Here is a 23,608-nt window from a genome sequence, read left to right on the forward strand (position 1 = left end):
GGTGGACTGAAATGGAAAAAAACAGTCTCAAATATGTTCTCCTTTGAGAAATAAAATTAGACTAAATAAACAAATTGACAGAACATTTAAAATTCTGTCTCCATTGTTTCTCAGCCTTTTGGCTAAGATCAAGTGTAGTATCTGTTCTTATCAGTTTAAAATTCTGTCTCCAGCTTCCTTCATGGAAAGGTTTAATTCTTCCCCCCCCAAAACAAAACACATGGTTCATTTTATTATCTCTGCTGCTGTATATTTCTTCCACTATCTACATCACTCAAAATGTGCTCACTGCCAAAGTTCCCTGAGTGAACTGAAGTGCTACACAGAGAGAGATCTATCCCTAACACCTCTAACCCACAGACAGCGCCTGCCCCGACCAAGAAAAGACTAATCCAAGTCACCCTTGTCCAGCTGGATTTTTTAAGGCACCACAGATTTGAACACTTGCAATCTACCTAGGTGAGGTTTAGTTCACACATTCTTCATAAAAGGAAAGTACAACATCCTCATAAGAACATAATATGAAATCTTTTAAGTAGGAAGAGGGATGAAAAGGCATCGTCTAGCCATTCACCACCAGCTACCTGCACCCCGGGGATTCCAAGTGAAATCAGGTCAGCAGAATGCAGTCATCAGAGACCCCACTGCAAGGTGGGCCTGTGTGTTTCCTGCCTCCACCACTCATTGGCTCAGGCCTTGGTTTCTCATCTGGACAATGGGAACCATAACTAAAGGCCCGCTGCACAGGGTTTATTAGATCATGGAATGCTGAGAAGAGTGTGTTCCCAAAGCAAAAGCTCAATAGCTGTTCTGCCACTCTCTCTACCATTATTGCCTCCTTCAGGTAACATCAACTGCCACCATAAAAGAAATTTAATTGATAAAAGCAGTACAGCCTACAGTTCTCTTTTTGATTTATTTAGGTTCCTCCTGAAAGTCTGCATTGGACACGTCTTGCTGTCATACCAGGTAAACATTTAAATAGGGCCTGGCACCGTGCTACGTGGCGCACACGCACACACACACACACACACACACACACAATCTTTAAAATGGTTTTCTGAGATAGGCCCTGTTATCCCACCTTCTTGAGGGTTCTGAGACACAGAGAGGTCCAGTCAGTCCCACAGCAGGTCAGTGATGGAGAAGGCATATGACCCCCAGCAGTGCGGCTCCAGTGCCCAGCTCTACATCCTTGTCAGACAGAACATAGTATCACAAGCCACCATAGGACACAGGGCCAGGCCCAAATGCAGGCTGCCTGGTACACAGCCATGGCTGAGGAGGGAGCACAGGAAGGCAGGTTCCCCAAAAGTGGACAGGTCAGAATCTAGGACAGCACAGGGACAGGGGCCCAGAAGAGAAGCCTGGGACAAGAGGCCAGGCCCCAGGCAGGACCACAGGGCACTGGCAGCACTCAGGATTTTGATGAGAAGCCACCAGCCAGTGAACCTGAACCATGTTTGGAGAAGGACCCTAGTCCTGCGTGGGCCGGGCTGTGTCCTGGGGCGTGTGCCCAGCCGAGCAGTGAGGTGAGGGGAGCAGAGGCAGCTGCTCTGAGCAGCAATGACAGGGCAGGTAAACTAACGAGAACCCCAGACGAACAGGGTCATTTTTAAGAGCTATAACTCCTGCTGCTGAGCCATCTACAGCTTTAGGCAACTTCGGACAAACTGATTCTTTCCTGTCTCCCAGTCTCAGGTTTGGTCTGCAGGAGATGTTTCACCACTGCCTCTTCTCACGGGATGAACGGCTTTTCCGGCTCTGTGGCCTAAGCACTGATGGGATTAATGATACTCTTCAAGGGCTTTAATACCTTTGCATGAAAAATAACACTAAGATACAGGACTCCCCTTCTCTCGCTCTCTTTATACATATACACACACACACACACGTGTGTGTGTGTGTGTGTGTGTGTGTATCTTAAGGCAAAGGAGACATACGTTTCTTCATTTGAAATGATTAGGTAAAAACCTGTATTTGAAAGTATGTGCTATAATTTCTAAATTTATTATGTAAATTTTAGTTCCCTATTAACAAACCTTGGGTAGCACTTTAAATTTATTACAAATGAGCCTCATTACTGCCAAATGCACAAACACACACATTTTAAAGTGCACACAGCTGTGTAATAGAAAATTACAGTATGGAAAACACAAAAATCCAGAAAATTTGGATTCTGACTTCACCTTTTAATAGACATGTGACCTCGGTCAAGTGACTTAACTTCTCCTAGGATAAATTTTCTCAGCTTTTTACAAGAATAGCTGCTCTGCTGAGCAGTACCAGGATCATTGAGAAGATTAGATGTCTGAAAATGCTTAATTAACCATAAAGGATCTTAAAACCTTAAGGAATTACTGTTATTACTTCCTTGTGTAAGAATCCCATAGTATAGTTAGAACAGATAAAAGAGACATTCTATTTAAAAATGCTTTTATACTAATTGTGGGGTAAAAAAAGCAGAGTCAATGGAGCCTTAATTAACATGACAAAAACAACTCGTAGTTTAAAATATCATTTCCCCTTCTCACATGCTAAACTCAACTTGCACAAAGCCCACATGGTAAAATTCTGACGAGGTTCTGGAATGAAGGCAACAATGAAATGATGACAAATTAGCAGCTCAGAGATTTGGGCAAGTGCTGCCCCCTCCCCATCAGGACCCCAGGTCCGGTTTCTGGTTCTGACTGAGTCCGGGTCTCTGGGCCAGTCCCCAGGATGCCCTCTCATGGTGTCACCTTCAAGGGGAGAGACACTCAGGCTCTCGTGGTCCCGTATAATCTTTTCACAAACTGGGAAAGTTAAACTCAAGGTTCAGATGTGGAACAACTGGGGGAAACTTGCTTGTATCCAAGTAAGACTTCTAAAAGGTCTACCCCCTCAACAGAACATTTTTTTCCTTAGGATGAAATCTGAAACCTAGTGGATATGCTTCAACTACACTGAAAGATGTTTTTAAAAGCCAGGCTATCTTTGGTTGCTGCTAGGGATTCAAAATCTATGTGGACCAACATTCATAAATTCGTTAAAATAAATAAATAAACGTAATAACCTTGAAAGAGGAAACCATGAAAGTTCCCATTAAAGAAATCACAAACAAATCTCAGATGAGAAGAACAGATTTGATGATTAGAATCAGTACCTTAGATGGTGTGACCACTTTCTTTATATCCTTAGAAGCCAATGCGAAAGCTGGAAAAAGGAAACATTTTTATATTAAAATTAGCCATTAAGATTTACTCTCACATTGAACAGTTTTGCTTGAAATGAGAGAAATAATACTTTAACAAGACTTATTTTGCTCATTTTTAAAAGCAGCTGCATTGCCACAAACTAAAAGTACTAGGCACCTTTTTCTCTGGACGTAAAATTATCTCTCGGTGCAAAGCCAGCATGCTTAGCCTACCAGACTCCAGGAACCCTCCATCAGAGGACACGGAACCCATGAATAGCACTGAGGTCTGTAGACATAAACCTCAAAATAGATGCACACAGAATACTGCTCCTTAGAAACCTCAGTTTTGGTACCACATGGTAAACAAAAACATTTTCATGGCCAAACACTGTTATGAAAAAAGGTTTCATTGAACCTCATGCTAGCTAGAAAGGGACCAGACCCTGGGGTATGCACCAGCAGCAGGACCAGATGGAGAAGGCAACATATCTGCTACCTTGGAGCTGAGGGGAGTTTTTATACATCACGTTTTGGGGAGGAAGATCTAAGTTGTTCTGAAAGAATTTATATTGGCTACAGATAGAGGGTGGGAAAAGGTAAAGGGGGACATTTCTAGGATTGGTGCACAGCCTCTAAGGAAGGAATATTTACTACTTTTGATTGGTGAAGGGCACAGTCCTGCAAGTGCACGTACAAGCAGGATGCAGTGATGTCTGCCGGTGGCTGAGAGCCAGGAGGTTGAATCAAAGCTCCAAGAGACGTTTAGGAAGGAGAGCAGTCTATTGTTGGGGAGCAGCTATTAATTACTGAAATATCCTCATCGCTTTCTCTCCCTCACTTGCCACTTTCATTTAATAGGATACTGTAGCCATTTGTTGTTGTTGTCACTTCTTCAGCAAAGGGGAATTCCTCAGCATCAGGGGGGAAGAAGCACAAATCCCCATCTGGTAATCACTGCCCGAGCCTGGCAGCAAGAACTGAATCTGGTGCCAGCTTTACATGCTGGGGTCATGCATGAGAAACTGGCAGGGCCTTACTGAAGCCCTGCGGCCCAGAGAGTGGGAAGGATTAAGATCATTCCCCATTTAGACAATTTCGTGTTTTGAGTCAGGGCTTATAAATAAAGACATCCCTAGAGACACATCTAGGCTCCAAATCAAAATGAAGAAGAAGACAGTAACACTTCGAAAATATAAAGCAACATAATATACCAAACAGTCGGAAAGGGCAAAAAATAATGTTAATTTTACAGCACATTTCTCAAAAGTATTTCACAGTTTGCTTTTTCCAATTAGGATCCCCAGCCAGGATGATCAATGCCATCCAGAAAGAATGTACTTCAAGGTGGGCCAGGCAAGTCCACGGGGCAGTAACTCAGCACAAGGCCTGTGGACGCTGGGCTCCAGAGGGCACAGTGGGAGAGAACCTTACCCACGTGGGCGCTCCGCAGCCCCCTTCCCACACAGCTTCCCTCTCTCCACTAACATCTGCTCAAGGGAAATCATCTAAAACACAGTCACACTAAGAAGCCAATCACTAAGGTGTTTTAATCATTTCCATTTCCAGACGACAGTTCAAAAGGAAGAATGAAATTGAAATGTAAGCAAATGAACCTCTCTACATGTGGAATTTAGATAACAGCAAACATTACAGGAGTCCTCCCTGAGACCACAGCTTATGAATGGCAAGTCCCCAACTCCATCCCCTCCTCTTCCTACCCCCTGTTTTTCCACAGAGCATGTACTACCACTGATACAATATATATTTATGTTTATTGCTTATATTATACATTTGTTCATCACAAGCTCCAAGAAGGGAGAAATACAGTTTTATTTACTGTTTGCCTATGAGCCTAGAATATAGCCATCACACACAAAGAAGATCAACAAATATTTATTGAGGGATAAATATGAATGAATGAATGAAAGAATGCGCAAGTGAGTGAATACAAGCCTCCACGACTGCCCTGGGGTCACATCACCCAAGAACTGTCTACTCCTTACACTAGACAGCACCAACCCAGGAGAATGATACAGCGTAATGCCCCCACCTTAATCTATTTTCACCAGGCGCTGACCTACTTTCTCACATTGACACAGACATACACACACACAAAGCCCAAAGCACTTATCAAGTTGTAGGAAGAAAGGAGAGATTTAATACCAAACACCCTTTAACCATTTAAAGGGTGTTTGCTTCAGGTACTTAATTTTGGAGGGAGGAGTTAATGTGGGGTTATTTACTGCCAACCTAGTACCACATTTACAACCGTCAAGAAAATATCAAATACAGAATTATTTATAAACATACAGGGAGGTCACAACATGTTAACCTAGCCAGGCACCACAGAATTTCAGAGAATAGGATATTCTGACAACTTGTAGGATATAAAAACTGTGTTCAATCTAATGGTGATGGCAAAATACACATCCGCCAACCCCATCAACTCCCATTGCCAAACACAGACAGTCAAAGCTCTCTGAGTTAAAGCCTATTTTTCTATTAAGAAAAATAACCTCAGTTGAACATGTTCAGTGACTCGACATTGAACAACCAGCACTTAGTCTTACATCACTGTTCTGCAAGATCAGATGGCTATGGCAACACAGAGCCCCTGGTCCTTAGAATTTCCCAATAAATCAGGGGAATTCCACAAATCCTACCTGTCATACTCAAGACCCCATTTACCTGCCTTTGTTCAGACAAGGTTGAGGAGAGGGCAAACATTTTCATTCTCTGCAAAAATACACAGGCCTGCTAAAAACTTGTCCTTTCTCCCTATCATTCTGTTGTGAGATTAAACATCCCTTTTCCCCTGACAGAAATATATCATATAATATTTATTTTTAATTATATTTTATTGATTACACTATTATAGTTGTCCTGATTTGCCCCCTGAGCCCTGCCACCCAGCACCCTCCCTCAGACAGTCCCTCCACCACCACTGTTCACGTCCATGGGTCCTGCATGCAAGTTCTTTGGCTACATCCTCGTGGCTATTCTCTAACAACCTATTTGTACCTGTTAACCCCCTCACCCCTTCACCCATTCCCCCACACCCCTCTGCCACCTGACAACCACCAAAACACTCTCAGTATCCATGATTCTGCCTCTGTTCTTCTTATTTGCTTAGTTTGTTTTCTAGATTCAACTGTTCACAGATATGTATTTTTGCCATTTTATTATTCATAGTTTTTTAATTATTCTATATTTTATTGATCATGCTATTACAGTTGTCCCATGTTTTTTGTCCCTTTATCCCCCTTCCACCCTGCATCCCCATCCCTCCAGCACCCCTGCCCCCAGCTGCTTAGTTCATGTCCACGGATCATCACATAAGTTCTTTGGCTTCTCCATTTCCTACACTATTCTTGCCCTCCCCGTCTATTTTGTACCTACCATTTATGCTACTTATTCCCCATACCTTTTCCCCTATTATCCCCCTCCCCTCACCACCAATAACCCTCCATGTGATCTCCATTTCTGTGATCCTGTTCCTGTTCTAGCTGATTGCTTAGTTGTTTTTTTTAATTTTTAGGTTCAGTTGTGGATAGTTGTAAGTTTGTTGTCTTTTTTCTGTACATAGTTTTAATCTTCTATTTCTTAAATAAGTCTCTTTAGCATTTCCTATAATAAGGGTTTGGTGATGATGAACTCCTTTAACTTGACCATATCAGGGAAGCATTTCATCTGCCCTTCCATTCTAAATGGTAGCTTTCCTGGATAGAGTAATCTTGGATGTAGGTTCTTGCCTTTCATCACGTTAAATACTTCTTTTCAGCCCCTTCTTGCCTGTAAGGTTTCTTTTGAGAAAGCAGCTGATTGTCTTATGGAAACTCCTTGGTAGATAACTATCTCCTTTTCTCTTGTTGCTTTTAAGAGATTTAATCTTGGGTAATTTAATTATGATGTGCCTTTGTGCACTCCTCTGTGGGTCCAACTTCTTTGGGACTCTCTGGGCTTCCTGGACTTGCATGTCTATTTCCTTTGCCACATCAGGCAAGTTTTCCTTCATTGTTTTTTCAAGTAAGTTTTCAAGTTCTTGTTCTTCCTCTTCTCCTTCTGGCATCCCTATGATTCGGATGTTGGAACATTTAAGGTTGTCCCAGAGTTTCCTCAGCCTCTCCTCATTTTTTAAAATTCTTGTTTCTACATTTTGTTCTGGTTGAATGTTTATTTCTTCCTTCTGTTCCAAATCATTTATTTGAGTCCCAGTTTCCTTCCCAACACTATTGGTTCCCTGTACATTTTCCTTTAATACACTCTGTATAGTCTTCTCTTCTTCCTTTATTTAGCAGCCATACTCAACCAATTCTGTGAGCATCCTGATTACCACTGTTTGAACTCTGTATCTGATAGGCAGGCTATCTCCTTATTGCTTAGTTCTTTTTCTGGAGTTTTGATCTCTTCTTTCATTTGTGCCATATGTCTTTGTTTCTGTGCACCTGTTACACTGTAAGGGGCAGAGCACCAGATATTCGCCAGGGTGGGGCAACCACTTCACTGCATTGTGACACTGTATGTAGGGGAGGGGTCAGAGAGGGAACAATACCACTTGCTGGGCTCTTACCCTGCTTTCCTTCATTTTCCCCACTATCCATAAGCACCTTATGCCCTTTCAGGTGCTGCCCTGGTGCTGATGCCCAAGCAGGCAGGCTTGGGTATATTCTTGGACCCTACGGGCTCCTCCAATGGACTCTCCTGTGAGGCTGGGAATTTCTCCTACCACTGCAACCCCCACAAGTTTTTACAAACAGAGGTTTTTACAAACAGAGGTTTTGAGGCTTTCTTTTCCCATGCTGGAAGCCTGGGTTGCACATTCTGTCTTGTTCCTCAGTTGTTCCTCTCAGTTTATCTGCATGCAAATGTGGGACCACCAGGTCTGCCAGCCACAGGTTCTATCCACCCCAGCTGCCCATCTCCACCCCTCCTACCAATCTGAAATAATGTTTCTTTTTTAACTCCTTGGTTGTCAGATTTCCATACAGATCAATTTTCTGGCAGTTCTAGTTACTTTTTAAAAATTGGTTGTTATCCTTCCTTTGGCTGTGCGAGGAGGCAAAGCATATCAACCTATACCTCCACCTTGGCTGGAATTCCTATTGTTCATATCTTCAATCTTTTTTTTCTTAAATAAGTCTCTTTAACATTTCACATAGTAATGGTTTGGTGGTGATGAACTTTATTTTTTTTTTTCTTGTCTGGGAAGCTCTTTATCTGCCCTTGATTCTAAAAGATAGCTTTGCTGGGTAAAGCAATCTCAGCTGCAGGTCCCTGCTTTTCGTGACTTTGAATACTTCTTGCCAATCTCTTCTACCCTGCAAAGCTTCTTTGGAGAAGTCAGATGGTAGTCTTATGGGAACTCCAGTAAGAAGTTACATGTAGGTAACTAACTTCTTTCTTGCTGCTTTTAAGATTTTCTTTATCTTTAACCTTTGGCATTTTAATCATGTGTCTTGGAGTGGACCTCTTTGCATCCATCTTGTTTGGGATTCTCTGTGCTTCCTGGACTTGCATGTCTATTTCCTTCACCAGATTAGGAAAGTTTCTGTCATTATTTTTTCAGATAGATTTCCAATTTCTTGCTCTTTCTCTTCTCCTTCTGGCACCCCTATGATGCAAATGTTGGAATGCTTGAAGTTGTCCCAGAAGCTGCTTATAGTATTCTCACTTTTTAAAATTCTTTCTTCTTCTTGTTCTTCTGATTGGTTGTTTTTTTGCGTCTTTTGTATTCCAAATCATTGATATGATTCTCAGCTTCATCTACTCTACTGCTGTTTCCCTATAAATTATTTCAATTAGTGTATCCTTCATTTCTGACTGGATCTTTTTACATTGTTGAGGTCCTCACTAAGTTCCTTGAGCATCCTTATAATCAGCGTTTTGAGCTCTGCCTCTGACAGATTGCTTATCTCCATTTTGTTTAGCTCTTTTTCTGCAGTTTTGATCTGTTCTTACATTTAGGTCATGTTTCTTTGTCTGTTCATTGTGGCAGCCTCCCTATGTTTATTTCTATGTATTAGGTAGAGCTGCTTTGATTCCATAACTTGGTAGCTGGGGCTAATGCAGTAGGTGTTCTGTAGGGTCCAGTGGCTCAGCCTCGCCCACCACCCAAATTGAGTACTCAAGGCATGCCCTCTGTCTGAGCTGAGTACACCCTCTTCTTGCAGTTGAGTCTTGACTGCTATTGGCAGATCAAGAGGAGGGATTTACTTGGGCCAGTTACCTGCAAGGACTAGCTGTGACCACTTACCACCAAGCTCTGCCTTCCATGGAGAATCACCTGTGCAGGGGCAGGGTGGTGGTGCTCCAACGTGGGCTGTAGTTGTCCACTTGGTGTGCAAGCTCTGGATTTCCCAGGTGGTGCAGGCCAAGGTCAGCCCCCATCTGTGTTCTGCCTGGGGCCATCCTACATGAGCTATAGAGCAGTCTGAGATGTCTGCTACTTGTGCTGGACTTGGAGATTCCCAGGCAAAGCCAAGCTGTGATCTAGGCTGGTGGCTGCTGCCAGTGCTGGATCTGGGGCTCACAGAGGCCAGCTGTTGCTTGTTTGAGAGGATTTAGGAAATTGTGAAGCATGAGCCAAGACCAGCCATTCATATGGAAAAGCAGCTTCGGTGGGTCTGTAAACCGGGTGGGTCTGTAAACTCTGCTGAGGCAGAGTCTCTGGGGATCTCCAAAGTGGGTCAAATAGTGTTGGCCAGGTTGACGGAGTCTCATATATGGCACCAGCTTGCTGGCTTTGTGCAGGGAGGATTTAGAAAAGGCACAATGGCCTCTGCTCGCCTTGATGCTAGACACTTCAGTTCCTCCTTGATATGCCACTGGTGCCTTTCAAGCTGCCACCCCAGTTCTGGAGCTCAGAAGGAGTGAGTGTAAGTCCATGTGTGTATCCTTTAAAAGGAACTGCTTGGGGCTCCAGAAGTTTCTTTCACCAACTCAATCTTCCCTGGTTTTTGCAGCCAGAAGTTGTGGGGACGTAGCTTCCTGGCAATGGAAACCTGGACTGGGGGGCCTGGTGTGGGGCTGGGATTCCTCACACCCAAGATGTCCCTCCAGAATTTTTCCCAACCACACAAGAATTAGGCTGTTCCGTGTCTGTTCCGTGTCTGCCCCTGTCCTACCAGTCTGGATGATATCATGTAATATTTAAAGCACACATCAGACTTACTTTCAGGCACAAAAGCAATCATATGACAAGATTACCCCCATTAGATGAATGTGAAAAAAAAATACTAGTTGGTTTTATCTTTGCCTCCATAATTTAAATAAAACAACTCATCAAGGAACCAAATGCCTTTGGAAGACACAGAATACCCTATACCATTATTACATCTGGTCTTAAAGTAACAAATCATTTACAGAATTCCTACCATGAAATCTACTGCTGGAAGAAAACAAGGAAAAACAGAGGAGGAACATGAGAAAAAGTAGCAAGGGAGATAAGAAATCATCTGGCACCCCAGAAAACTCTAACAAGAGCTCAGGGTGACAGATTACCAGCCTCTGCGTGGGCTCGGGGAAGCAGGGGGAAGAAAGTGTCCCCATCTAAGGAAAGGGAGGGACCCACGGGGCTGCAGGTTTGTATGTGTGCACTGTTGGCCTCCCACAAATTTTCAGATTCAGTGGGAAAAATATATTCTGGAAAGAATATATTCCAGCTTAGCTGGAAGGCACAGTACAGCAGGAGGAATACTGAAAGGTAACTCATGATCTTATATGTAAAACTGCTGTTTATAAGTAATTTTCCCTTTTCTATTTTCAACATGAATTCCTGTGAATTGCTACAGGGAACTATATGTAAAGTGCAAATCAGGGTAGGCAATAGAAATAAGACCCTTTTCATGATAACTTCAAATAATTCAAGCCAACAAATATGTTAGCACATCCATCCTGTGAAATAAATCAACATTTTACAACAAACCTGGGAAAAAGATGTATAGGCTCCACTAAGCCCTGGAGTGCAAGAAAACTGGAGAGGAATTAATTACACTAACACTTTAACCAACACTAATCAACTATCTTTTCTTTCTCTGGGAAGGGAGCACAGGACCCCACACCCATAAAGAAAAGATGAGTTTACCTCTAACTCAGGGTGTCAAACTCATTTTCACCGGGGCCACATCAGCCTCATGGTTGCCTTCAAAGGGCCGAATGTAATTTCAACTCCCTAACTGTTAAGTAGTTGTTCATGTAATAATTTTAGTAGTCCTAAAATTATTTCAGCCCTTTGAAGGCAACCATGAGGTTGATGTGACCTCTGGTTAAAATGAGTTTGACACCCCTGGTCTAACTCCTTACTCTGTTTTGTTCCTATTCCCCACCTGTCCTCCCAAACTCTCCCAGTAATTGCTATCACAAATGAAATACAAAAAAAAAAACAAACAAAAAAACCCCACTAAGACCCTAAATAACCCCACCTCCAGTGGTGCTGCCCGGATTACATGAGTTAAGGCAGGGCTGGGCACACATGACAAACCCAGTGGGTGATTACGACCTTGCTGCTGGTGGTGAATATGGTCACATATTGTCTAGGTGCGAGTGTGTCATGCGCACCAGCCAAGAGGATGAAGAAAAGCACGTGGCTCTGACTCTGCCATCAGGACCCACCCATACATGGCACACCCTGGGAGCAAATGCCCCTGCAGGGCTCGGGGTCATGCACTTGACACACTGTGGGAAGCAGCCTTCTGGGCTTCACTTTCTTTCCTGTGACCTACTTACAAACCATCCCACCCAGCACAGCTCCACCCCCGCAGCTCTGCTCCCCGGAGCTCTCCCGTGTCATGCCAGGTCCTCCAGAGGGGCATCCGCCTCTGGTACGCATAGCCCGCAGCCAGTTTACATGGTTCCAATGACCTGCCTGAAGATAATCCACAGCAGCAGAGAGAGCAGAAACAAACTCGGGCTCAGCAGTAGGGAGCAGAGCCTGCCCTTCTCTCATCCTCAGGCACGTCCACCGTCCCCGAGCTTGTGGACGTGGACACACTGAGTAGCAGCCCCACCATCCCCTGAGGGGGACTCTGCCCAAGCACAGAGTGAGAACCCTGTCACTCTCCACGGGCTGGGACAGAACTACTGCGGGCAGTGGCTAGGGATCACGTGGCCTGCCTGGCAGTAGCTCAGTCCTCTGGGTACTAGCAGCTATGGTCGTTATTATTACAAGTTTATGTTTTCACCTGTTCAACAGAAAATCAAAAAAGTGGCCACGTGGGCGTTCTGAGCCAAACATGTGGGAAAGCGGAGGGACGAGCAGCTCCCCATGAAGCTTGTGGTTTAGCGGGAGACAAGTCCCTCAGTCAATGCTAAGCACAGACGCGTGGCTCTGACGGCAAGCCTCCCGACGGCAGTCACTGGGGGAAACCTGGGGGTGGAGAGAGGGAACCTCACCCAAGCAGGGCAGCAGAGGGCAAAGAGGTTTCCAGGCAGGAAAGCTCAGAACTTGAGAAAGTTAAATTCCACGCAGAAGAGACTTCGAGGACAGGAACAATGAGGCCTGGAAATAGACTTCTGCACACAAAGCACTGAAAACAGTCCAGTGTTTCCAGAACATGGCCACCTGAGGGGAGGGCATGACTGGGACAAGATGAGGCTGGAGACAGGAGGGGCCATATCCCAAAAGGGGTTGCTCTTAGGAAGCCTGCTTTTATTCTGAGTGCCATGAAATCTTTTCAAGAAGGCAAATGCTGTGTTGAAATATGTGCCTTAGACAGCTTTCTAGAGATAGCATGTGAGTGGGCTATAAGGAGGACACACACACACACACACAAAACACAAGCATGCCATCCAGGAAGCTTGTGGAGCCAGGTGATGAGACGTAAGGGGCTGACTTACGTGAGTCATGAGCGAGAACAGTGTTGGGGTTACCAAAGAAGCAGAATGGACAGGCTTGGAGACAGATCCTAGCAGTGTATATGAGCAGGGAAGGAGAAGTCCAGAGGCTGGTGAGTAATGAGTAAGGAGTGAGTGAAAGAGAGAGAGAGAGAGAGAGAGAGATGAGTGTAGGTGATTCCGGATTTCAGATGGGAGGGACTAAGCTGCCATCACAAGCCGAAGAATAAAGGAGAGTGGGCAGATGTGTGGGAAAACTCAGTTTGATTCCCAATACTCTGAGGTGCCAACGTCCAGTAGCAGCCTGGTCTCCAGGTATGGCACTCAGCACAGAGGTGTGTGAGGAAAGTCACCAACTCAATGTCTCCACAGTATGGTGGCACTGAAGCCACGAGAGTACAGGGGAGACTGGAAGAAGGAAATCCCTATATTCCTGGAACAACATTACAAAGACAAAAAAGAACAGCCAGGCAGTGAGAAGAAGCAAGAGAGAAAGCCCTTGTTTAAGGAGTTTCTAAGATACGTGCTTAAACAGCTCTCCCCTTAAAGCTCACAGTACAAGAGAAGACTCCAAAGTACAGGAAACCTCAGCTACAGGCCTGCTCAACCATGAGGTCATTGTCAGGGACAGAGTCTAGACTCTTACCACCTGGGATCCTATCCACGTTCTGCTACTTAGTAGCTAAGCAACGTAGGGCCAGTGACTTGGCCCCTTGAAGCCTCTGCCTCCCTTCCTGTAAAGGGGGAAATCAAACAAGAATGAAAGAAGTCATTACATGTTCAGGTTCAGGATAGGATCTGGCCTATGAGAAAAGCCAGAGCCTTTTGCTCAGGTGCCAAGAGCAAACTCTTAGGAAAGGGATATGCTGCGTTGGGAAGATACCAGCCCAATTCTGCCACCTGGGCAAGAAGAGCGCTAGCTGGTCAACAGTTAGGGTCAGGGAACCCCTTCACCTGTGCCACAGGCTGCACCACACTGCAGTGATTCGGTCTCCGACCCAAGCACGGCAAAGAGATGGGATGGCAAAGAGATGGGGCATCTCTCGTCTTTTGAGCCCATGACCTACCCTAACTTGAAGTATATTTGAAACATATCTCCTGTTTTGTCAAAGAAGTCAGAGGGAAAATGGAGTCTGGGATACTGACTTTTCCTCACCTGGCAAAAAAGTTCACCAGGACCAGTATAGTCTATGTGCCATGGGATGAACGTAGTTACGGGAAGAACAGGAAATGGAGGAAAATAAGTAGAAAATAATCATACATTTTAGACAGAAAAAGGTCATTTGCTTCTTTGAGTCACTTCTCATTTAAACAAATGATATGAGAACCCATGTGCCACTCAGAATATGAAAAGAAGAAAATTCCAACTCAAACAGAGTGTCAGGGGAAAAATTCAGAACAGCCCTCTTGTAAACATGCTGCACAGGCTGAGTCACAGGTGCGGGGCAGACGAGTCTCCAGTTCGCAGCCTCCTCCAGAACACACAGATCAAGTTCAAGAGAGCAAACGTCAAAACACAAGGACTGCCACAGTTCGAGTAATTCCTTCACATTGCAAGAGTATTATTGAACCACTAAATGTCAAGCTAACTTATAAAAACACAATTTATGCTTAACTTTTGGGTATCTTAATTTTGACACACAAAAAGTGGGTTTTAAAAGCACCCCTGTTGGGACCGCCGACTCCACAGCACCCACAGTCTGTGACACTCTAATGCCTAGAAAACTTACTCATCTGGTGTCCAAAAACCTGTGTTGTAACAACCCCAGTTTTAGAGACTTGTGCCCCACACACGACGGTCCCTCCAGAAGCATCTGAAAATCTGCCCGATGGTGCTGGAACCAAAGTAACACTTCTTAGTTTGAATTCCAGGGCTTCTGGGTCCTTTCCCCAGCAGACAAAACATGTGACTGCTGAGTATTGGGCCTCAGCCCACATGTTGTTCTCTTCAAAACAGCCACTAGTACCACTTTCAAGACAAAGCCACTAGCAATCACATAGTCTCTATACCAAGGCCTAGGGCAGCCCGGTCCCTGCACCTGTCAGCATAGGGGCCTTGTTAGAAATGCAGATCCACAGGCCTCATCTCTGATCTTTTGAATCAGAAAAATCTGGAACCCTGTAATCTGCATTTTAACAGGGGACTCTGAAGGGAGCTCTTTAGGACACTGAGATGATTCTTGTGTGTGCAAAAGACTGACACACAGTTGGATGAACAGCTCAACAGGCCCTCAAGGGGAATGACCAGGGCTATTTTCACAACAAGCCCTGGTCTCATCTTTCCCTGCCTTTCCTCCCTTCATCTCATAAACTAAAAACAAGGCTCCTACATCAACACCCTCAAGGATCCGAGAAGATAAATGAAGCATGATGTATAAAGAACCTTGAGCTCCTCACGGGGAAGCAACGATGTAAACTAAAACATACCGCCTTTTTGGATCACAAAATATTCTTTCAGGTGCAAAAATAAGTCACAGCCCTGTGGAAAACATGGCACTGCCACACTTGAGTGCATTCAAATCATATTTGATGATATCTTTATGTACTTTTTTCCCTAAACTGGTAGCTTTACATCATACAGGTAAAGACTCTCTTCCCTAACTTCTATCAAATCTTTGGTACACATATGTTTTGAATAAAGGCTTAAGTAAAATGCTTTTGTCACTTGGGGCTTTCTTTAAAAAAAAAAAGTCTACTCAAACTGCCCCAAATCTCTCTCCAGCAGACCTGTTCTCTGAGCTCCAGACCCACAGACCCAACTGCCCACCTGACAGGGTACCGCAAACATCTCACACACCCCACTCGACTCCTCCCGGCTCAGCTCATCATCTTCACTGCCCCCTGAACTTTAGAAAAACTAAAGTCTGAGTACTTAATGCCACAAAACTGTACACTTAAAAAAGATTTAAATGATAAATTTTATTTATACATATAACTATATTAATTTTTGTTGTTGTTGTTTAAATCCAGTGCTCCATTGGTGCCCATACCAGTAAACAGCACCACCATCTGCCCTAGGCTCAGGACAGAAACCTGACTCCTCCCTGACCCCACTCTTGCCGTAGGCAGCTGTCCCTACACCCAGTGAACCTATCAATCACCGTATCTTGGTGGTTCCTAATCATCTCCCACTTAGCTGAGTCTAGCAGCTCCTCACTGGTCCCCGCATCCACATCAGCCCCCTCCTATCCTGTTCTATAGGACAACCAGGGGGACTTCTTACAAGAGAAGTCAAATAATGTCACTTTCTTGGAACAGCCCTTCAACAGTTTCCTTCTGCACTATGGACAAAGTCCAAAGCCCTCATCCTGGTCTCCAAGGCCCTATATAACCAGGCCCTACTGGTCTCCCCAGCCCTGTCTCCAGCCCAGTCCCTTCTCACTCCATCCTTCCAGCACATGCTTTCCCCTGCCTGCTGGCTCACTTCCTCCCTCCCTCCCTCCACTGACTTCTGCTTCCCCTCAAGTCTGAGCTCTTAGGTTCCTTCCTCTAGGAAGCCTGTAATGAGCCCCTCCTCCAGGGTTTCTCAATGTCACTCCTGACACTTTGGACCAGATCACCAATTCTTTGGGGGAGGGTGTGTCCAGTGCTTTGAGTACGTTGGGCAATGCCTCTGGCTCCATATGCTGGTAGCACCCCCTGCCAACCAAAAGGTCTCCACACAAGGACAAATGTTGGGGGTTGGGGGGAGAGCGAGATTGTCCCCTGCTGAGAACCCTGATCCAGAATCCAGCCTGCAGCCACTCACCTCCCTGAATGAACTCCTGCCACGGTGCTGAGCTCAGCTATGATTAGTCAGTATTTAGCGCCACCTTCCCTTCCAGACTCCAAGCTCCAGGAGGCTGGAGGGGCACTATGTCTGCCTTCTTTCTGCAATATACCCGATCATTAACACACAGCAGATACTCAACTCTTTCTGAATAAATGAAAAAAACTGTGAGTACAGTTTTTCCTACTATTTTAATACCATTTTTACATTGTGAACCTTTTCTAATAGTCCAAATCAGCACCCTCACTGAATCGGGTTTCTTTGGGCATGGCTTAATGAACAGAGCTTTGAAGTAGGCGCAGGGATGTCAAATTCATTTTTACTGGGGGCCACGTGGTTACCTTCAAAGGGCCAAATGTAATTTTAGGACTGTACAGATGTAACTGTTGCTTAACTAGGGGCAAGGAGCTCAGTGCTGCTGCTGGGTAGAAACAGGGTGCTGGGCCGGATAAAACAAGGTGGAGGGCTGGATTCAGAACGCCAGCCTTATGTGTGCCACCTGTGAGACAGGGTATAAGGGGACAAGGTATAAGGGTATCTGGATCAGTAATGGGTCTCATAAATCCCTGACACTCACCGTTAACTTTTCCTTTCCACTGGGAGAGATGGAACCTACGCTCTTGCACATTGTTCTAAGGAAGAATCTGTACAACACCAAAGATAGATCACCCATACCATATTTCTCTATGTATAATGTACACTTTCTTGCCCAAGTTTCTGAGGGAAAAATGGGTATAATAATCCTGCATATAATGTGCACAAAACATGGGTGTGCACTGTACACAGCATAATACAGTAATGCTACAGGGAGGTAAAATGTGTAACATTTGCAAATCCCCCCTAAGTAATCCTTTTGTGCCTAGAAATTATCCTTGCTTTATAATATCTCTAATTAGAAGTATAAACCTGGCCCTTCGTGTTCTGAATGAAGTCAGTTGTTGGGACTTGCCCAAGGAGTAGGCCCATGTTTGCCCAAGAGGAAGTTAACAAAAGGGTCCCAACATCTCCTCCTCAACCCTCCCCATCGGAAACAGAGACTCTTCCCACCTCCCATTCCACTGCGCCTCCGGCCCAGAAAGCCTGACTACTGGCTACAGGCAAACTCCCTTGGGTGAAATTCACGACCAAGGGGCCATACTAACTTGGGGGTCCTGAGCTACCCAGACAACAAAGAATCCATCCAGATTGTTAAAATCTGTGCCAGTAATATCTGTATAATGCCTAAGAAGTAAAAGAAGGGTTAAAAATTTTTAAAAAACCCACACACACACACACACACACACACACAAGAAAACCTGGAGTCAGTTCTGACTATTGATGTCTTAACATGGCTCACTGTAGCACAAAGAATCTGAGCAAGACCTGGCTCAGAATGAAAACCATCCCTAATTCTGGCAGGTGCTAAGACATACAGTCTGACCCATACAGAACAGAATCAGGAATAAGAAAGATAAAATTGAATTATCTATTATTTTAACATTGGTTCAGTTAAGCTTCTTTACAGATGTATATCAATTAGGATCAAGTTTGGCCACATTAGTAAAAAATGCAAACAACTGAGGCTTAAAGAAGACAGAGGTTTATTTTTCGTCTCAGGCAATACAAGTCTGGTAAAATAGGTGATAGAGGGCTAGCATGGGACTCCACATCCATCCAGCACCCAGGTAGTTGCTATCCTTTCTGCTCTATCATCCTTATTACTGCCTTCCAACAAAGTCACCTAATTGGTCACAATATGGCCGCCCTGGCTCCAGCCATCGAATTCACATAATAGGCAATGAGAAGAATGAAACAATGGCGTGGGGGGAGGAGTCAGTGTTCAGCTGGATCAGCCATCTTTAGTAAGCTTTACCAAAAGCCACCCCAAAATCTCTACAGAGAGCTCCCTGTCTACCCCCGTTTACAAGAGCCACTGAGAAAGGTTTCATCACTGGACACACTGGCACTACCACCACCCTTTCCATCACCCCCTGTATTATTATTAGTGTGCTAGGGATGTCATAACAGAAACCATAGACTGGTTGACTTAAAGAACAGAAATTTATTTTTCACATTTCTGGAGGCTGGAAATCCAAGATCAAGGTGTCAGCAGGGCTGGTCTCTGCTAAGAGCTTTCTCCCTGGCTAGTAGATAACCGTCTTCTAGCTGTGTCCTCACATGGCCTTTCCTACATTTGCATGCATCCCTAGTATCTCTTCCTCTTGTAAAAACATCTGTCCTACTGATTAGGATCCCCCTCCCCCAGGACTTCATTTAATCTTAATGCTCTAACTCCATATACACTCACACTGGAATTTTGAGGGACTCAGTTCAGTCCATAACATTTCTGATTACTGCAGAGATTTTTTGCATTGGGAAAAGAAGGAACTAAGGGTTATTGGGTAGGCAGATAGCAGCCTCTGCTATAACACTAAGTTAAAACTGAAGAGATGGCAAAGTTCCAGTATTTTATCTAATCTATGGCTCTCATTTTCTAGAAAAACCACAGGAGACCACACAGTGGCTGACCCAAAAGCATGACTAAATCTCTGATTCTAGAATTGGCACCAGACTTGAGAACTGAAATTGCTATGAGTTTTGTCTATATATATAATCATAAAGGTTTAAAATAAATATTCTATACGGACTTTTCTCTAGTGAATACGCTATAGTTTGTGGAGAAAATAAACTATATACAGTCAGGCCAAACTTATAAGAAAAGGTTTAAAGTATTTTTAAACTATCAGGAGTATACAAATGCCTCAGAACTCCCATCTTATTCTGTTTCAGCTATTTTACAAGATTTATAGAGTGCTGCCCCCCACCCAACATCAAAGCAGAGCTCAAGCAAATGAATTCACGATTTATTTCAGACCTCCAAGAATATAGCTTCCTGTCTGTACCAACCTATGAAAGATATTCACAAAGCCAGTTCTCAGAGAACTTTTAATACATTCTATGTCTTATTTACTGTGCTTTTCTGACAAGTTCGAAATGCCTATAGATCTCCAAAAATGTGTTGACACTTTAGTTCATTCTGTGTGTCTTTTAACATAGTATCAACTTTGGACGGTGCAGATATTCCCCAAAGGCAATAAAAAATAGGTACACACAGCAATACAAATATGCCTTTCAGCCTATATGTTGACTATATTATACACAAACCTTGTATTCTCAGGACAGCATTATAAAGTACCAGGCTACAAACAGAATCCCAATTTCAGCTACCCCACTTTGGTTAGGTGCAAAACGTCCAGGCAGCCGGCCAGTAATGCAGCTAGCAGTCACCTCTCCACTCCCCTCCGGCCTCCGTTCTCCCAAGGCTGCCCCAGCAGAGCACTTCCTTCCGCTAAAGCAGATCTTCACCACAAGCAGCAGCTCCCCACAGTTCCTAACAGCTTTCTTTCTCTGCCCAAGGTGTCCGTGCATTTTAATTATATCGTTGCTTGCTTAATCATGCGTGTAAGCAATTAACTACAAATTAATCCCACTCAATTTTCCCACACTGAACACCTACAAAAATGCCAGGGGTGTGAAAATAAGATCCTTGGGTGGAAAGCTTAAATCCAAAAACAGGGCAGCAAAGGTTCCGGTGGGCTACCAAACAGTGACGTGCGTGCAAAAAACGACACGACGTCTTTCCTAAAATGCACCATTCTGCCATTTCTAAAAATCTGAAATTACTGCCTCTTAGGCTGGACACACAAAAGTGTGGGTAGACGACAATAACTCTTGAGACCACTGAAAAGAGAATCATTCTCCCCCAACCTTTCAAACTTGCACAAATCTCATCATGAAAGTTAATTACAATGATTTTTTCAAAGAAAACTTTCATCAACATCATTTTATGATAAAAGGGAGACCATAGACGAAAAAAAAAGGAGAGGGCTTTACAGCAGTAGTAGACCAGGCTTTACAACAGTAGCAGGTATTGTTTCCAGGAGTGTTCTCTACTTTTCCTCCAGAAAGACCCAAGATTTGGGGCGGGGCGGGGGCGCTTCGCAGGGCCTTCCAGGAGCCAAGGCCGCCCACGCTGAGGTCGGGAGTACCAGTCCTCCCTGTCACGGAATCAGGGGTGAGGACTGGTGCCAAGTTGGTATCGTAACCTCAGGGACCAGGGCGTGTCGGTCAGTCCACGCGGGGAGCCCCAGAGGAGTCAGTGGACACAGGGGCGCCTTCTTTCAGCTCAGGGGGCGGTGCGGGCAGGAAGGGCAGAGAGGTGCTGGACGCGCGAGGCACGAAGAAGTGCGGGGAGATTCTGCGAGAAACGGAGAGGTGCGGGAAGGGGGGCGGGCCCGTGTCCCTCCTTCCAAAGTTTCTTGCAGTCACACAGCTACTCGCGTTTCCTGTGGGAGTGACACCTAGCGCTCGCAGCTCCTCCAGCGGCCAGCTCCGGGCGGAAGGAGGCGGAAGACCGGAGACGGACCGGCTGAGGCGGGGACGGGGCAGTCGACGGGCGGGAGCGGATGGTCCCGGGGCCACAGAGCCGGGTCCACCGAGCGCCGTGAGGGGGCGCTGCTGCAAGGCGCCGAATGGCAGGGGCGGTCGCGTTGGAGTCGGGCTGATCGACCGCATTGCCCTTCGCTCGGAGAAAGCCCGCGCCCCGCCTGTGCGCATTCGGCCACCTCTACTTACCCAACGAGCAGCTGAGGAGCGAAAGCAGTGCCGGGAGCGCGCGGCGGCGGCGGCGGCGGCGGGCGGGCGGCCGCATCCGGGCGGCAAGGCTGCGCTCTCTGCGTGGGCGCGGGGACGACAACGCACAAGGAGCGGAGCTGCGCCGCCGCCACCGCCCCTGCAGGCGGGCTAACCCTTTTCAGCGGCTCCCTCCTCCTTCTGCCGGCTCCGCCCGCGCCCCCTGGCGGCCGGCAGTGGGAGCGCCCGTGTGCGCTCTCGACCCGCTTGCCTGGCCCTCGGTGAGCAGAGGTAGCCGTTGGGGCGCACTCCTTCCAGGCGTCTGACCTCTGCTTCCTCGATACTAGTCTCCACTCCTCCCTTTCCTCCGTGTCCCTTACAATCCCCGTCATCTACCTTCATTCCGTCACCTCTCTTTCTGGGTCTCCAGCAATAAGTCAGCAGTACCCTTTCTGAACCCCAAAGTAATGGAGGTGGTTGAGTAAAAAGATAATCACTTTTCCTCCCTGTCATTGTATCATCTGCTCATTCAGAGTCAATAATTCAACTCTTAATACCGTTGGCACCAGTGTTCTACTTTGATGAAGGTGTTTTTAATCAGCTCAACTAATTAATACTCATTTTTAATGGATTTGGCCAACAGCTTAAGCCTGAAATTTGGCTTTTAATAGAAGTTTGTAAACGTAATTTCATATAAATGTAATTTTAAGCACTCACCATAATGGAAGAAGAAGGGTGTAATTCAACATGTCTGATAAAAATAATTAAATCGGAATACAGAGAAGTAACTTCGGAAACCACAGGACTGTCCAACCCACCCCTCCCCCGCTAGGAAGAGTGGTGGCAGCGGCTGTACCCCTCAGGTCCCGTGGTGTGGTGGACTGAAGAGGATAGCAATTACAAAGGAAGGACTGAAAGCCCCTCTCATGGGTCTGTACCCCTGTGCCTCCCCTAAGCCTTGACTCATTCATTGTCTTAGGAAGTAGATGGGACCAAGTGCTCATTGCCAATCTGAGTTTAAACCACAACCTCCTGAAGGTCCTGTCCTTGTTTCCCTTCATACTGAGCCCCGTGGTTTGGATGCCTACTATGTACCTGGGACTATGCTAAGAACTCTACGAACACCAGTGTCTTCCAAGTGAACATGTAACATTCCCCCAGTTGCTAAACATCAAAGAAAGACCCTAGAATACGCGTTAGATGTGGGGAGCTAGAGGAGAGATGCTGAATAAACCTTTGTTGTCTTTAGCCTAGAAATGTGAATGCCATCAGGGGATATAACCTCAAATACATGAGGACAACCTTGTCATTTGTCCCATTTGTCCATGCAATAGCTACTGCAAGTTTTATAAAAAGAGGAAGTTCTGGAGACAATTGGTTTTCTCTCTGGTTTATATTGACTTCTTAAACTAGGAGCTAAATATTGTGTATGTTACCCATTTTGTGTGACTACAAATAGTGCCATTTCATTCCATTCGGCTAGGATTTGTGGATACACATCAATACCATTTTTAGGGGAAGGAAAAGAAATGTAAGAGTCCTTCCTTTCATTTTTTTTTATTGAGGCCTTTCAAATTTATGGTTGATCTCGTTTATCCTTCTTCTAAAACTTTCCTGCCTGGTTACGAGGTCTAGAAGATATCCAATTTCCAAAGCTGTTCAGCTTTCTTCCAAGAAAATATGCCTCACATATATTAGATATTAAACATTAAAACAAGGTGGGTTTAAATAGACACAGAAACCTAATAATTAAATAGCTTGTTTGCCAAGTATGTGTTCAAATACCTACTCTACATTTGGTAACAAGCAACTCTGGGTGCTTAATGTTTTCATCAAAATTTGTCATGTCTGAGCATTACTGTGTGCTGTGCAGGGAATGGGGCCCTAAACACAATAGAGAACACAGTCCGTTTAAGTAATAATCTTGCCCTGGCGTTCTTCCTTTCCACACAGACATAGATAAATGGCACATTACAAAACTCCATAACTCACATTTTAAGAAGAATTACCTTTCACTTACTCCAGTCCTATGATAAATGGACTTGCTGGGAGTTCTCTCTCCCCCTCACAAGTGGAGAATTCCTTGGAATAAAACATGCTTGTGCGGACACAGATGCATGCAATGGCCTGCTTGCCCCCTGAAACACCAATGGTGAGGGGACAACTTTCATTAGGAAAAAAATCTCATAAATTCATGTATGAAATGAAGGAAGAGCAGG

General features: G+C 45.0%; 1 protein-coding gene and 1 pseudogene across 3 annotated transcripts in view; one reads left to right on the forward strand and one right to left on the reverse strand.

Annotated features, from left to right (window-relative positions):
- The window catches only part of B3GLCT (beta 3-glucosyltransferase), a 133,263-nt gene extending 111,683 nt beyond the window's left edge, over nucleotides 1-21,580 (reverse strand). For 2 of the 3 annotated variants that reach the window (XM_037037141.1, XM_037037138.1), the window contains exons 1-2: nucleotides 21,393-21,579; nucleotides 3,146-3,195 (exon numbers count right to left, since the gene is read on the reverse strand). In XM_037037141.1, coding sequence (XP_036893036.1) covers nucleotides 3,146-3,195; nucleotides 21,393-21,468 — 126 coding nt within the window. In that variant the 5' untranslated portion in view covers nucleotides 21,469-21,579. Of the gene's footprint in view, nucleotides 1-3,145; nucleotides 3,196-21,392 lie in introns of all 3 variants that reach the window. The other variant, XM_037037140.1, reaches the window with a different exon arrangement.
- Nucleotides 103-222, forward strand: LOC118980617 (uncharacterized; annotated as a pseudogene).
- Nucleotides 21,581-23,608: the final 2,028 nt, after the last annotated feature.

Source organism: Sturnira hondurensis, unplaced genomic scaffold, assembly GCF_014824575.4.
Source record: "Sturnira hondurensis isolate 20B ecotype Veracruz unplaced genomic scaffold, ASM1482457v3 Scaffold0022910, whole genome shotgun sequence".
Classification (NCBI taxonomy): domain Eukaryota; kingdom Metazoa; phylum Chordata; class Mammalia; order Chiroptera; family Phyllostomidae; genus Sturnira; species Sturnira hondurensis.